We start from the raw sequence: 17,612 nt of genomic DNA, 5'->3' as shown, positions 1-17,612 counted from the left end.
AAAACCCCCACTACCAAGGTCTAGCTCAGACCAGTAAGCGGGACCAGATGCCCGTCCCACATGCCAGACTCCCCAAAATCTCAGTGGCTCACGGGCTTTCAACCTGGAGCGGGCGTCAGAGTCACCCAAGGAGCTTACTGTAATGCAGGCTGCTGGCCCCCCAGCCCCGGGTTTCTGCTCCAGTGTTCCTGGAATGGGGCGCCGACATTGGCATTTCTAACAAGTTCCAGGCGATGCTGGAGCTGCCCATTCAGGAACCACACTTCAAGAACAAACGGCTGAGGCTAATGGTTTCCATACTCCATGTTTCACAGGTAAAACCGCTTTGGGGATTCAAGCAGTTGCTGTCAATCTAACAGGCCTCGTGACGGGCCCCGCTTCTGGAAGATATTTAGGTTCTGTTCAATGACGAAGATCTGGGGCACAGCAGTTTGGGATCCAAAACTCAGACAAAATACTAGGGGGAGAACGATCCTGCTGGTGCCAGATTGGATGTGAGGAGAGACTCCGCCTCCTGGAATGCAATTTATTCTTAACACTCAGTAAAGATCTTGGGTGTTTTCTAGATCTCAGCCCCATGCAACAAATGCCGTACAGGACTATGATTTCTTCTGTTTCTTCGTTTGCTTGTCCTGCAAGCTTTACCAACAGTCAGCCTCGTGGGCCAGGTAATCTTTGGTTTTACAGATGAAAATACTGCAGATACTTAAGATTCTTGACTGAGCTGCATTTCCTTTCCTTTCATTTTCTTTTTCTGGTGATAGAATTAATGCATGCCCACTGCTGAGATTCCGGAAAATACAGGAAGATGGGATTACTCATTGTCCTATTGCACAAGGCAAATCACTGTTAATGTTCTGATACATTTCTTTCCCGTACTTTTGTGCGTAACAGATCTGGGTCATAATGTAGCTTTTCGTAGTGCCCCATTCATAGGGCCCAAGCATGGAATGTCAAGTGCTCTCAGTTGCCCATGAGTCAAGAACTTTAAGCACAGCTCCCTGCTCGTCTCGGCCACGGCCCGGGAGCGGGCACATTAATGTCCCAAGCAAAAGCCTGGGACTTGGGCTGGGAAGGACTGATCTTCAGATCAGAGCACAGGTCAGCGACCAGGAGTCTGGGACCATAGCAGAGATGGAAAAGCAGGGAAGGCATGAGACCAGAGCAAGGGTCTGGGATGGAGGGACAGAGGCCAAACCTGGAGAGGTTCCTGTGGAACAGCTGCAGGTGCTTCACTACATCTGCTGTGTTTTCTCCCACCAGATGGGGAGGAGTGGACAGCCGGAAAGAAGCCGAGCAGGCCTGGCATTGGAGAAGTCAGCGTAGCAGCCCTTGATCTGGACCAAATCTGGGGATGGGCATCCCACACATGCTTATGGGAGGACAACTTACAGTGTCTTGGACATCGCACATGGCCGTGAGATTAGCTAGCTATGACAGTGACCCGCTCGCATATGCGTAGGAAAGTGAGGCTCAGGATGGTCAGACAATACTCTGGGGCATGCTCGGAACCCAGGGAGCCCCTATAAGTTTCCTGTTTCTTGACCCCCAGCTTCGGACGCATTACCGTACACCCAGAGGCATCCAGCAAACGGACCCATTTGCTCATATATTTATGTGTTTTATTTAAGACAGAAAGTCTAAACCAGTGAAGCCTCAACACATCCGCATTGTTGTGGTATATAAAAATCTGGTAGCGAAGGAGCCTTAGGTGTTTTACCTGTACTCCCAGGAAGACAAACAAATCTCAGCTCTCCTCGCTAAGACGGACTCCTCTCTCTCTTCAGTGGGAGAAGAGTTTAACAGAAGTGTTGGCTGGACCCCGGGGCTGGGAGAGCTGTTTGATACGCCCAGATCCCTGCCACCATCCTCGCCCTAGCATGCTGTCTGCAAACTCGGTGCAGATCAGCTCTGCGCAGGGCTGGAGGTCACAGAGAAGAGTAAGGTATTGCCCTAGTGACTCAGGTAAGCCTGTGACGCAGGAGCAGGGCTCTGTCCCCTGCCACCAGGGAGCGTCTCCTGTATTCACGACTCCGTTTTTCGGCTACAGGTGGCGTCACTGTGCAAAGCATGAACGAATGGCAGAACAGCAGTGACTCGAGGACCCCACCCCCTTGCAGGTGCTATCAACCCAAAACACCGAGCGTTCAAACCACCCCGTCCTGAGTCCCAGCCCCTTCCAGCCTTCCCTGGCCTCCTCTCCACTGTCAACACACAACAAGTCCTAAGGCTGACTTCAAACACCATTCCACATCTCCTCCCCAAGCAGACCGTTGCAGTGACAGGAAACACACAGAAACGTGATGAATGAAGGGTGAGAATACAATAAAGATTTCCAGCAATTATTATCTGCTACATAAGAGAGAGGCTCTGCACCGGCTGCCCAGAAATCTAGGTGCCTCAAGCTCAGAGGGCTGTGTACCCTGGGAGGCCAGAGACCCTGGGGTACGGCCCTCGGATCATTCTCTTTGGGAAGGAGTCTGTGCTCGTAGCCAATAACATCCCACCTTCACTGATAACCAATTTCCTGCACAGAGCCAGCAGCTCATAACTTTTCGGATGAGCACCAGCTGATAAAAAGCTGTTGAGCAGGGACGCCTGGGTGGCTCAGTTGGTTGGGCAGCTGCCTTCGGCTCGGGTCATGATCCCAGCATCTTGGGATCGAGTCCCACATCGGGCTCCTTGCTCATCAGGGAGCCTGCTTCTCCCTCTGCCTCTGCCTGCCATTTTGTCTGCCTGTGCTTGCTCTCTCTCCCTCTCTCTCTGACAAATAATTAAATAAAATCTTAAAAAAAAAAAAAAAAGCTGTTGAGCAGAATCCCAGTTGATTTTATTTTCCTCTTGGCACTGTCGGCTAGAACGCCAGTGAGAAGGGAGCACAGGGAAATGGTTTCAATTAGCAAGATGAGCCTCGTGCCTGCTAGGATCACTTCTCAGAACACAGAGAACGGCCGTGGTCACAGGTTTTCTCTGAGGTAGGAAGAAACCAAAGGCTGGGGAAAACCAAAGGTTGTATGGCAATGTCAGACCGGAAGCTGAAGCCAATTACAGAGTCTTTACCCTCTGCGGTGGCCAGTCTCCAAGATGGCCCCGACGACTGGTGGCTCTGGGTATTTGCCAGGAGGTGTTCCTTTCCCTCGCCGAACAGGAATGGCCGTGTACCCAGAGGATGTTCCAGAAACGATGGGAGTCTGACCTCCGGGAAGCCGTACACAGCACCATCGCCTCTGCCTTGTGCTCTCTTGCATCTTCTGTTTTGAGGGACGCCAGCTGCCGTGTCATGAAGGTACTCAAGCAGCACTATGGAGGGTCCATGTGGCAAGGACCCGAGGCCTCCTGCCAACAGCCCATGTCACCTTGCCAGCCACATGGGTAAGGCACCTTGAAGCACCTCCTCCAGCCCCAGTCAAGCCTTCAAATATCACAGCTCCAGCCACCACCTTGACTGCCGCCTCACAACACTGCGCCAGAACCACTCAGCTAGCTGCGTTCACATCCCGACCACAGAAACGTGGTATCGGACCATTTATTGTTGTTTTATAGTACAACCTATGCTGTAATATATTTTGCGGCAAACAGATCAGTCATGCACCCTACCAAGTATACCATCCTCCCTACCTATATCTACAAGAAACCAAGGTCATATTAAAAAGTATTCATCATCATTGGTCATCAGGGAAATTCATATCAAAACCACATTGAGATATCAATTCTTACACCAGTTAGAATGGCCAAAATTAACAGGACAGGAAACAACAATTCTTAGAGAGGATGTGGAGAAAGGGGAACCCTCTTATACTGTTGGTGAAAATGCAAGTTGGTGCAGTCACTTTGGAAAACAGTGTGGAGAGTCCTTAAGAAATTAAAAATAGAGCTTCCCTATGACCCTGCAATTGCACTACTGGGTATTTACCCCAAAGATACAGATGTAGTGAAAAGAAGGGCCATCTGTACCCCAATGTTCATAGCAGCAATGGCCACGGTCGCCAAAAGGTGGAAAGAACCAAGATGCCCTTCAACGGATGAATGGATAAGGAAGATGTGGTCCATATACACTATGGAGTATGATGCCTCCATCAGAAAGGATGAATACCCAACTTTTGTATCAACATGGACGGGACTGGCGGAGATTATGGCGAGTGAAATAAGTCAAGCAGAGAGAGTCAATCATCATATGGTTTCACTTACGTGTGCAGCATAAGGAATAACACGGAGGACATGGGGAGATGGAGAGGAGAAGGGAGTTGGGGGATATTGGAGGGGGAGGTGAACCATGAGAGACTGTGGACTCTGAGAAACAAACAGAGAGTTTGGGAGAGGGTTGGGGGGATGGGTGAGCCTGGTGGTGGGTATTAAGGAGGGCACGTATTGCATGGAGCACTGGGTGTGGGGCATAAACAATGAATCTTGGAACACTGGAAAAATAAAGTAAAATTAAAATAAAAAAATAAATTAAAAAACCCGACTTCATCCCTGGTGGGAACCCTTGCCAGAATCTCTTAAGTAAACAATCTTCTCCTTGCTAGAGTATCAGTACCTCCTGATATCAATATCCCCTGCCTGGATATTCAGAGGCAGAAAACTGCCGTTCCCCTGTTCTTCTATATCATCTTCAACCATTGTAGTAAAGTAAACACACGCATACGCGTGCATATACAAACATTCGCACACACAGAGCTTTCTCTTAAACCTGAAAAATCACTCAAGCACTGGGAAGATGCACTTTTTTCCCAGGAAGGACTGGATGCGTGGAATGTTTTAGAGTACCATTTATTCACTCTGTCTCCGAATGGACAGATGGAGGGGGCAGTGTGGGAGGGTACAGCTGACTACTGAGAATTGATAGCTGTCTCTGTTCTCCTCTGCTAGTCATAAAATTCTGAGCTGTGTGAGGACCAACAGGAGAGGAAAGCCAATGCCACGGTGTCCATGCATTCCTGCATTCATTTAAATATTTCAGGATACAATTTTCCCCCTTACTCACTTTTACCCAACCTGTCTGTGTCCCCAGATGAGGAAGAGGGTCTTTAATATAAGGCAAAAATAGAGAATTTGCAAGCATCATAGTATGTCCATATTATGCTAGAGGCAGTCAAGACAGAGAAATATTTCCTTGCTGTGTATGTGTTCAACTACGAAGAACCTGGAAGATGTGAGGTTTCCTCTTTAGAGTTAGATTAAATACTGGGAGCTCCTTGCCCTCCAAGATGGGGGTCGGGAAGAGCGCTCAGAGCCTAGAAGGCAGGTAGCATTCTTCCAGGCTACAGGTGGCCATAAAGGCAGAGGCAAAGGGGAGAGAGAGCACTCAGAGTGGGGAATAAAGCATGGCCCAGAAGAAAGAAATCAGGCAGAGAAGGAACTCCGGAATGTTCACCAGAGTGGATCTGTATGGGCTGAAACCTGGCCTGGTGAGAAACATGTTTCCCCATCTTTTTAACTATGTGTTCATTTTTTTTTTCTGCCAAAGGCCTCTACCTGTCTGTCCTTCCAAGTGTTGAGTCACACCTGAAGGGTTGCATAAGCAGTGATATATTCTTGTCACTTGGCAAGTAGGACCACGGAGGTTCTGGGGAGAGTCAGGGCTGATCACAACCTCAGTCTGGGGAGGCAGTCTGGGGACACCTTCTTGTGTCTCACTTTCCCCTGTCCCTGGACGTCTTCTAGAACCAGGTCCTGCCTCTCTGCTCATCTTCATTTATGCAACTGCTCTTGATGGGCTCCTCCTCGCCTGTGATTTCACCCACCAGCTCTGATGGATAATAAATCTGGACGTCCAGCCCCAGCCTCTTGTCCATGATCTGCCCCTGCATGTAGCTGGGCAAAGACTTGCCTCCCTCTCTCAGTTGTCTGACCCTCACCTCACACTCAATGCACCCAACTCAGAATTCAACTCCACACAAAGACTTCTTTTCTCCATGATCTTATCCCTGCCATTCGGGAACCCTGGGATCATCTCAAGTCTTCTCTTCGCTCAGGGCCTAAAACCATTCTGCCAGTGAGGTCTGAGGTTTCTCCCTTCAACCCAACGTCTAATGACTCAGCCATGCGCACTGCCTCTACTCCATTCAAACCCATCGTGACAAGCCTGGAACACCCCTTTTGATCCTTTGTCACTTCCGGCCATATTTCAAAGTTTGAAGCAAGTACCTCCATTTCCCCAAGTCTTATCCAACCCCTCAAGATCACATCTGTCTACTTTCTGGGACTGCTATTCATTCTCCTCAAAAAAATAGTTATGGACGATCCATTGTGTACACTGTGTGAGGAGCTGAGGATGCCTACAAATGATCAGTCTAGGAACCGTCACACCAAGAATCACTTCTGTGTTTTTTCTCTCTTCAGAGTGTTTCCCTACCCAAGTTCTTAAATAGCCAGGGCTGTGTCTTCAATGTCTTTGTGAAAGCCACAGTGACAGACTGCAGGGCCCATAATGTGCTCTTACCGAGTGCTTATTGGTTATATGCAAGATGGTAGCAGAGTAAGACCAGAAATACATGTCAACTGCAATGTTTACCTAGATTAGAGAATTATCTTTGGCTAAGAAAAAAAAAAAACACATCAAGAAATTAAAGAAACCGCGCTGTATTGGAGTGGTGTTTTACATGCATAACCAACAATTCAATTTAACATGACAAAATATTCCACTCAAATTTTAAAACCAGTGGTTGATAACCCGTTTCCCAAATTCCATAGTCATGAACTGAGAGTCACATATTAAGACCAAAGAACTAATATAAAATTGATTCATAGCATCTTAATAATTTGAACGTAGATATTTGAAATGTCCCAAGAGATTTTACAAGACAGATATAGGAGGAAATCGAGCAACATCAAAAACAAATTCTTAGGTAAAACCATTCTGTTCTATTAAGGACTAGGGTATCGATAGGCTCTAAACACATGAGACAACCCGGCCATCCTTTCAGCAAAAGGATGTCTTGGAACCAGGGATAGAATAGGGCTTAGGCGATACCAATGGCATACCTTCTAAGGATCCCCAAGAAAGAAACATTTGTGACTCAGAAGTGGAGGAATATCATTTCCCCCAAATGTAAAACTATTTCTGGTATAAAGAAAAATTAGGGAGATAGTCTGCTCATCCAAACCTCAAATGAGTATAGTTTTGATACTTTGTTCAGAGAATCTAGTACGGACCTCCACTTAGACTTCCGGTTCAAGGAACGTATGTCACTCTAGCCCAGAAGAGATCATCACATGCTGAACAGAAGCTCAAGAATTCAGAGTCAAAAGTTAGTCCCAGGCACATGTCTACTGCCAAATTTAATTAAAAAAAAAAATTTGTACTCACCTGCCAGAATATGCTATCTATTGTGTTTCCAAGAAAACCATCGCGACCTTCTGAAGACACCAGTTTGGGGCCAAGAATTGTCATGAATTCATCAAAGTCCACCTGGCCATCCCCTGGAAGAAGAAAATACCAATGTTGAAATGTTGTTGAAACTGACCTGCTGCACCTGATGAAATAAACATCACCTCACTTTTCTTTATCCCATGACCTCAATGGGTGAAGAGCTGGTGGCATCAAAAAAAACTGCCCCACGTTCTTAAATACCACAAGGAACACAAGATACTGGCAATATCAGTACATCTAATACCACACATTCCGAGTTATTTGCCAGTATTTCCACATCTAAATGCCCAACCAGCACTCCCCCCCACCCGACTTAAATGGCCACCCCTCATACCTGCTGTACCTTTTGGACGCAAACCGCCTAGCAGTGCACGTGATGGACTCAAACCACCTAGCAGTACACGTGACAGAAAGTGCAGCTTTCCCCCACTCTTCCTTCCTCCTGTCACTCACACATACACTGAGACACCAAGTCCTTCATCTCTTCTATGCCTGTGCCTGCTCTACCCCCCTGGTCACTTCAATCTCCAGTCCCTTCTCGAAGACTGTGGTGGGAAAACGTCTGCAAGGATTAATGTACCTAGTGATAACTACAACATTACTAGCGGAGTGGCTGTCTGCTCTCACGCTCTGACCTTCACACTCTCTCCCACACAGAAGTTTGCCTCCCCAAAAGCATAGCTGATGATGCTTTATAAATGTCCATGGTGTCTTTGACCCCACATAAGGAAACCACTTCAAGATGGCATTCGAGTCCCACTATGTCCTTCACTGTCTTTTGCTCCCCACCTCTGAACAAAATGCCCTGCTTTTGCCAAACCTCATGCCCCTGTACATGCTGTTCCCTCCATCCAGGATGCCTTCCCCACTTGTCTACCTGATGAACACCATCTCGTTCTCTAAGATGGAACTTAAATACCGTGCTCTCTTTACGGTTTTTCTTTCTGACCCTCATCTCACTAGCCAGCGTTGTCTCTCCCTCTACCCTCACGTGCGTCTGTCATAGAACTTATCAGCTGTATCTCAGCCATGGGTCTGCATGCCTTTTCCACACCTGCACTGTGAGCTCTGCAAAGTCAGGGACCCAGTCTGAAACTTCTTTGTGCATCGTCCACAATGGCAGGCACTCAGCCTGTACTTACAGAATGAATGAATGATACCCCTTGCTTGTTTTCCCTTTGCTCAGCTCTGCATCTTATATCTGACACTAGATGAAAGTCTAGTGTCGGATCTATCTTAGATCTGACACTAAAAGTTGAACTTGAGCCAACTTGGATGAAAACAGACCTTCAGGGTACTGTCCAAGCCTCCATGACTCATCAGTGTGGCATTCTGCGCCCTTAGAACTGCTCTAGAGGGCGTCTCCACCAAGAGCGCACCACACGTTGGCCCAGCTGGTGCAGACAGCCCAGGTGTCTGCACACAGGTTTGCCAAAGTGCGCACACATCGATCGACTCCCAGAGGGCAACCGCCTTCAAACAGCCCTCATTCAAAACCTGCTTCAAAAAGCTGAGCAGATGTCATCATCAAGATGCCAATAATTTAGAAAAAGAAGTCCAGAAACATATTGCAGTATAGATTAAAAAAACCTGAGGGGGTAAGGGAGGAGTGGCAAATCAGTGGGAAAGGAAAGATTCAGCACCAAATGGGTTGGGCCATCACTGGGCTACTGAAGGGGACTGGTTTACCCCTCACCGTTCAACAGGATAGAGGATCTAAAAGATCACCCTCAAAATAAATAAATTAATGAATTAAATTCCACCTTCAAATATTAATTTATTAAATCCCATCCTCACCGGTCATCATGAGAAAGCTAATCAAGCAAAAGTGAGGTACCATCCTTCCTCTCAAATTAACAAATACTTCTAGAAAGAATGCTGCTCAATGTTTGTAGAAATATAGGGAAGAGATGGGCTCTCTTATGCCTTCCCGGTACACTTGTCCCAGATACCAATGGACAGTATTTAAGACGCTATAACATGCTGATTCCTTTTGACCTTATAACTTCACATTTTTAAGAAAAATACAAGGCAAGGGAACTCCCTTACATTTGCCCCCAAACAGTCATCCAGTCTCTGTGAAAGTGGGAAATTGGAAGGTGTAGGAAAAGGAGAAGGGCCCCGTCTTCCTGGCATTCACACTAAGCTAGCTCCATGGGGCTCTGAATCTCAGACAGACACACGCTTGTTAAACATTGGCACTGACCCTCAGCTCACCCCAAATCAGCCCGACTCATCTGGAGCTAGATGGCCAGCACTCTCAGCCTAGAGTACACATTCTCCATAGAAACAGTATCACCCTCAACGAGGTGAAAATGGATTCCTGGGAGACAGACAATCTTAGATATCACAATGGTTTGTGGCTCTCCTTTGGGCCACAGGACATAAACAGATATACAATATATCTGTGCTATTAAAATTTCACAGCGCAAGGCAACTAGGGAAACCAATTTCATAAAAGGCTCCTAGTGGTGAGGTAGCTCCAAAAAAGGAGGAGGAGGACGGAGGTCCAGAAACAGTGGGCAGGAACATGCCCCAAGTACTATGGATGCCCTTCTCTAGCCCTCCGCCCGGAATGTTGTTCTATAAAGCAGAGAGCATCATCCCAAATGTCTGTTACCCATGGCGACATCTAACAGTTCACAAAGGCGAGGAAGCTCAAGGGCATGGATCACATTCTATGATGTCCTAATGAGACCTTAACTAAAATCTATCCACCAAGCTGCATCACTTAAGCTCCCGGCTATAGTGTAGTGAGTAATGCTTTCTCTCATTTGGGGGTCTAAGGGGGAGATGGTCAAAGCCAGGAGAACAGGACTATCTTTGAACAGTCCACCTTCCAGGTAGGAGGAGAGAGGCCACCCACCTCTCTGAAATTCCCCCCAGGAGCACAGTGGTCTAGAACTGGTGTGTTTCCAGGGTCCACATGGAGCTGCTGTCAAAGTCACTGGGGACCGTTCACAGATGGGCCCTTGGCTGAGAACCCCAAACTGAAAGCTGACATGCAGAAATGATGGCCCCCATGAGGGGAGCAGCCCGCTCGCTCCTCAAATGCTTGGCCAGAGAGAAAGTTCTGGGCAAGGACTGCTCAGGGCCCTATCGCAAATGCCAACTACAGTCAGTGCACTGTACAGGCGTCTCACCACAGACTCAGCTGGCTGGAGAATTTGCTTCTTACTATTTCATAGAGGACTCAGGAACTTCAGACATTTTTGTAATCAAAATATGATCCCCCTAAAAGGGAGGAGGGGCAAGATGGTATTGGAGTAGGAGACTGAAATATCCTTAGGTCTCAGGAGTTCAGCCAATTAGTTATCAAACCATCCCAAACACCTACAAACCCAACAGGAGATGGAAGAGAACAAGAGCAGCGATTCCAGGAGCAGAAAAGCGACCACGTTCCAGCAGGCGGGACCGGCCACACGTGGGAGGATGGACTGTCGGGGAGGGGTGGCTCCTGGCTGGTGGCGGGGCCAGACTGTATAGGTGTTGCTCCACGGGGGGACGTCGCTGCAAGGGCCCTTGCGGGGACAGCGCAGCCTCAGGTCCCGCAGGATCACAGGATGGGGGTCTGAGGGTGGCAGAGCACGCAGGGACCGGAGCGGGGAAGCCAGCGGCAGAGACAGAGCCGAGGCAGGGCTCTCAGCTCGGGGTCCCCTTCACCCGGGACCGAGGCGCAGTCGGGCCACGGCTCTCCGTGCAGGGACCCCACACGTGGCGGATGTGGGAACACTCACCGTCCTTCTCCAGGAAGAGCGGGCAGGAGTATGTGACGGGAAGCTGCAGGGTTTGCAGACTCCAGACGGGGCCATGCCAGAGACAGAGACACTCGCTCGGTCACAGGCCAGGGAGCTTGGAGCATGGTGGAGACCAGGGACACAGAAAGGACAAACGGCTTTTCTCCGAGAGCACAATGAGGAGGGGGTCCTGAGCTCTCAGCTCCTGCAGGGCCAGAGACTGGGCGGCCGCCATTTTTATTCTCCTCCCAAGCTCTATGGAAAGCGCTCAGGGAACAAAAGCTCCCAGCGGGAACCAAAGCAGATGACTTAGCCGTGGATGGAATTCTGCCTCAGGCAAGTATTTTTGAGAATCACTGCAATGGGCCCCTCCCCGAGAAGATCAGCAAAAACACCCAGCCAAGACCACGTTCACCGATCAATGAGAACTAGGGGAATCCAGAGCTAGGGGAAAACAACACACAGAACTCATGGCTTTTCCCCCCATGATTCTTTCTTTCTAAGTTAAATTTTTAAAATTTTTTTCTTATTCTATTTTTAAAAATTTCTCGTTTCCTATTTTAACCTTTTTCTATTTTATCTTTTTAAAAATCTTTTTAAATTTTCACAGTTATAGTCATATTCTATCCATTCATTGTATTTAACCTTATTTTTGTATACATACAAGATTTTTTTTTTTATTTTGGGATACAATTTCTTCTAATAGATCAAAATATACCCTAAATCTAGTACATGGTTTTGGTCTAGTCTCCAGCCTGATCACATTCTTTCTTCTTTTTTTTTCTTTTTTCAACCAACGTATCTTATCAATTCCTTTTTTAGAATCTTTTTTCATTTTCATCTTTACAGTCATATTCCATCCCTTCATCGTATTTATCCTTATTTTTTTGTATTTATATAAGTTTTTCTTTCTTTAAAATTTTCGGAGGTAGTTTCTTCTAACAGACCAAAATACCCTCCGCCCCCCAAAATTAAGTCTGTGGCTCTCTTCTATTCACCAATCTAATATTTTCTTTTCCTTTTTCCACCCTTTCTTCTCCCCCTGGTTTTGGGTCTCTTCTGATTTGATTAGTGTACATTTTTCTGGGGTGGTTGCTACCCTTTAAGTATTTTGTTCTCTCACTCATCTATTTTTATCTGGATAAAATGAAAAGGCAGAAAAAGTCATCTAAAAAAAAAAAAAAAAAAAGAACAAGAGGCAGTACCAAAGCCTAAGGATCTAATCAATATGGACACTGGTAATATGTCAGAACCAGAGTTCAGAATGATGATTATCAAGGTGCTAGCTGGAGTCAAAAAAAGCATGGAAGATATTAGAGAATCCCTTTCTGGAGCAATAAAAGCCCTTTCTGGAAAAATAAAAGAACTAAAATCTAACCATGTTGAAATCAAAAAAGCTATTAATGAGGTGCAATAAAAAATGGAGGCTTTTACTGCTAGGATAAATGAGACAGAAGAGAGAATTAGTGATATAGAAGACCAAATGATGGAGAACAAAGAAGCTGAGCAAAAGAGAGACAAACAACTACTGGACCACGATGGGAATTCGAGAGGTAAGTGATACCATGAGATGAAACAATATTAGAATAATTGGGATCCCAAAAGAAGAAGAAAGAGAAAGGGGGGCAGAAGGTATATTGGACCAAATTATAGTAGAAAATTTCCCTAATTTAGTGAACGAAACAATTATCAAAATCCAGGAGGCACAGAGAACCTCCATCAAAATCAATAAAAATAGGCCCACACCCTGTCACTTAATAGTAAAATTTACAAGTCTTAGTGACAAAGAAAAAATCCTGAAAGTAGCTGGGGGTAATACATCTATAATCTACAATGGTAGAAATATTAGATTGCCAGTAAACCTATCCACAGAGACCTGGCAGACCAGAAAGGACTGGCATGATATATTCAGAGCACTAAACAAGAAAAATATGCAGCGAAGAATACTATATCCAGTTAGGCTGTCACTGGAAATAGAAGGGAGAGGAAAAAAAAGGTCCCGGGACAAACAAAAACTAAAAGAATTTGGAAACATCAAACTAACCCTACAGGAAATATTGAAAGGGATCCTCTAAGCAAAGAGAGAGCCTAAATGTAACATAGACCAGAAAGGAATGGAGACAATATACAGTAACAGTCACCTTACAGGCAATACAATGGCACTAAATTCATATCATTCAGTAGTTACCCTGAATGCAAATGGGCTAAATGTCCCAATCATTAAGACACAGGGTACCAGAATGGATTAAAAAAACAAGACCCGTTTATATGCCATCTGCAAGAAACTCATTTTAGACCCAAAGACACCTCCAAATTTAAAGTGAGGGGGTGGAAAAGAGTCTACCATGCTAATGGACATCAAAAGAAAGCTGGGGTAGCAATCCTCGTATCAGATAAATTAGATTTTAAGCCAAAGACTATCATAACAGATGAGGAAGGACACTATATCATACTCAAAGGGTCTGTCCAATAAGAAGATCTAACAATTTTAAATATCTATGCCCCTAACATGGGAGCAGCCAAATACATAAACCAATTAATAACAAAATCAAAGAAACACATCGACAATAATACAATAATAGTAGGGGACTTTAACACCCCCCTCACTGAAATAGATCATATAAGCAAAAGATCAACAAGGAAATAAAGGCTTTTAATGACATACTGGGCCAGATGGACATCACAGATATATTCAGAACATTCCATCCCAAAGCAACAGAATACATATTCTTCTCTAATGCACATGGGACATTCTCCACAATAGATCATATCCTGGGTCACAAATCAGGTCTCAACCGGCACCAAAAGATTGGGATCATCCCCTGCATATTTTCAGACCACAATGCTCTGAAGCTAGAACTTAATCACAAGAGGAAAGTTGGAAAGAACCCAAATACATGGAGGCTAAAAAGCCTACTAAAGAACGAATGGGTCAACCAAGAAATTGAAGAAAATTTTTAAAAATTCATGGAAATAAATGAAAATGAAAACACAACTATTCAAAATCTGTGAGACATAGCAAAGGTGGTCCTGAAAGGAAAGTACATAGCAGTACAAGACTTTCTCAAGAAACAAGAAAGGTCTCAAGTACGCAACCTAACCCTACATCCAAAGGAGCTGGAGAAAGAACAACGAAGAAAGCCTAAACCCAGCAAGAGAAGAGAAATCATAAAGATCAGAGCAGAAATCAATGAAATAGAAATCAAAAGAACGGTAGGACAAATCAACAAAACTGAGAGCTGGTTCTTTGAAAGAATTAATAAGATTGATAAACCCCTGGCCAGACTTCTCAAAAAGAAAAGAGAAAGGACCCAAATAGATAATATCGTGAATGAAAGAGGAGCAATCACAACCAAAACCAAAGAAATACAAACAATTATAAGAACATATTATGAGCAACTATATACCAGCAAATTCGACAATCTGGAAGAAATGGATGCATTCCTAGAGACATATAAATGACCACAACTGAACCAGAAAAAAATAGAAAACCTGAACAGACCCATAACTAGTAAGGAGATTGAAGCAGTCATCAAAAATCTCCCAACAAACAAGAGCCCAGGGTCAGACGGCTTCCTAGGGGAATTCTACCAAACATTTAAAGAAGAATTAATACCTGTTCTCGTGAAACTGTTCCAAAAAATAGAAATGGAAGGAAAACTGCCAAACTCATTTTATGAGGCCAGCATTACCATGATCCCAAAACCAAAGACCTCACCAAAAAGGAGAATTACAGACCAATATCCTTGATGAACACAGATGTAAAAATTCTCACCAAAATACTAGCCAATAGGATCCAACAGTACATTAAAAGGATTATTCACCACAACCAAGTGGGATTTATTCCAGGGCTGCAAGGTTGGTTCAACATCCGCAAATCAATCAATGTGATACAATACATTAATGAAAGAAAGAATAAGAAACATGTGAGACTCTCAATAGATGCTGAAAAAGCATGTGACAAAGTCCAGCATCCTTTCCTGATCAAAACTCTTCAAAGTATAGGGATATAGGGCACATACCTCAATATCATCAAAGCCATCTATGAAAACCCCACCAAAACTCATCAAAGTATAGGGATATATACCTATATATGAGGGCACATACCTCAGTATCATCAAAGCCATCTATGAAAAACCCACCACAAATATCATTCTCAATGGAGAAAAACTGAGAAACTCTAACACTTTCCAGATGATAAGATACTTTATGTTGAAAACCCAAAAGACCACTCCAAAACTGCTAGAACTCATACAGGAATTCAGTAAAGTGGCAGGATATAAAATCAATGCACAGAAATCAGTTGCATTTCTATATACCATGAGCAAGATAGAAGAAAGAGAAATTAAGGAGTCCATCCCATTTACAATTGCACCTAAAACCATAAGATACCAAGGAATAAACCTAACCTAAGAGGCTAAGAATCTGTACTCAGAAAACTATAAAGTACTCATAAAGAAATTGAGGAAGACACAAAGAAATGGAAACACGTTCCATGCTCATGGATTGGAAGAACAAATATCGTGAAAATGTCTATGCTACCTAAGGCAATCTACACATTTAACACAATCCCTATCATAATACCACCCATTTTTTTCAAAGAAATGGAATAAATAATCCAAATAATTTATATGGAACCAGAAAAGACCCTGAATAGCCAGAGGAATGTTGAAAAGGAAAACCAAAGATGGCAGCATCACAATTCCAGACTTCAATCTATATTACAAAGCTGTAATCATCAAGACAGTACGGTACTGGCACAAAAACAGATATATGGATCAATGGAACAGAATAGAGAGCCCAGAAATGGACCCTTAACTGTAGTCAAATAATCTTTGACAAAACAGGAAAGAATGGCCAATGGAAAAAAGACAGTCTCTTCAACAAATGGTGCTGGGAAAATTGGACAACCACATGCAGAAAAATGAATCTGGACCATTTCCTTACACCACACACAAAAAAAGATCAAAATGGATGAAAGACCCCACTGTGAGGCAGGAATCCATCAAAATCCTTGAGAAGACAGGCAGCAACCTCTTCGACCTCAGATGCAGCAACTTTTTCGTAGAAACAAGCCAAAGACAAGGGAAGTTGGGGCAAAAATGAACTCCATCCAGATCAAAAGCTTTTGCACAGCAAAGGAAACAGTCAACAAAACCAAAAGACACCAACAGAATGGGAGAAGATATTTGTAAATGACATATCAGATAAAGGGCTAGTATCCAAAATCTATAAAGAACTTAACAAACTCAACACCCAAAGAACAAATAATACAATCAAGAAATGGGCAGAAGACATGAACAGACATTTCTGCAAAGAAGACATCCAAATGGCCAATAGACCCATGAAAAACTGCTCCAGATCACTCGGCATCAAGGAAATACAAATCAAAACCACAGTGAGATACCACCTTACACCAGTCAGAATGGCTAAAATTAATAATTCAGGAAATGACAGGTGTTGGCGAGGATCCAGAGAAAGGGGAACCCTCCTACACTATTGGTGGGAACACAAGCTGATACAGCCACTCTGGAAAACAGCATGGAGTTTCCTCAAAAAGTTGAAAATAGAGCTACCATATGACCCAGCAATTGCACTACTGGGTATTTACCCTAAAGATACAAATATAGTGATCTGAAGGGGCACATGCACTCGAATGTTTATAGCAGCAATGTCCACAATAGCCAAACTATGGAAAGAACCTAGATGTCCATCAACAGATGAATGGATAAAGAAGATGTGGTGTGTATACACACACACACACACACACACACACAACAGAATACTATACAGCCATCAAGAGAAACGAAATCTTGCCATTTGCAACAACATGGATGGAACTAGAGGGTAAGCAGAGGGTATTATGCTGAGTGAAATAAGTCAATCAGAGAAAGACAATTATCTTATGATCTCTCCGATATGAGGAATTTGAGCAGCAGGGCAGGGGATTGGGAGGGAAAAAAATGAAACAAGATGGGATCGGGAGGGAGACAAACCATAAGAGACTCTTAATCTCAGGAAACAAACTGATGGTTGCTGGGGGGTGAGGAGTAGGGAGAGGGTGGTGGGGTTATGGCCATTGGGGAGGGTATGTGCTATGGTGAGTGCCGTGAAATGTGTAAGCCTGATGATTCACAGACCTGTACCCCTGGGGCAAATAATACATTATATGTTAATTTAAAAAAATGATCCCCCTGCCTTGTTTTTTTCCCCCTGCTGTTACGGAGCAAAGGGAGATAGATTCCTACAGGCCCACAGTTGCAGAAATAGGCCAGGGGTGCCCCCACACCTCTCTTAGGATTTTCTCAGCTCTGGCTCCTGAATATGTGGGTATGCAGAACATTTTCTGCAGATCTATAAATACAGACTCTTCGTCCTGATGAAAAGCTCAACCCCAGTCCAACAAGTAGTACAAGTTTCTATTCAGATTTAGGTGAGAAAACAGATCCTAGTTTAATGGACAAAGAGAACTGGGAACACCCCATAAGCTACCTATGCTGCTC

General features: G+C 44.6%; 1 protein-coding gene across 1 annotated transcript in view; it reads right to left on the bottom strand.

The window, feature by feature from the left end:
• The window catches only part of LOC111146171 (calneuron 1), a 468,609-nt gene that overhangs the window by 163,061 nt on the left and 287,936 nt on the right, over positions 1 to 17,612 (bottom strand). Inside the window, exon 4 of the mRNA XM_022501606.1 lies at positions 7,310 to 7,422. Coding sequence (XP_022357314.1) covers positions 7,310 to 7,422 — 113 coding nt within the window. The remainder of the gene's footprint in view (positions 1 to 7,309; positions 7,423 to 17,612) is intronic.

This window comes from Enhydra lutris, unplaced genomic scaffold (genome assembly GCF_002288905.1).
Source record: "Enhydra lutris kenyoni isolate GAN:26980312 unplaced genomic scaffold, ASM228890v2 scaffoldscaffold13, whole genome shotgun sequence".
Classification (NCBI taxonomy): domain Eukaryota; kingdom Metazoa; phylum Chordata; class Mammalia; order Carnivora; family Mustelidae; genus Enhydra; species Enhydra lutris.
The sequence above is the reverse complement of the archived record's forward strand: the minus strand, read 5'-3'. Positions and strand labels throughout refer to the sequence as shown.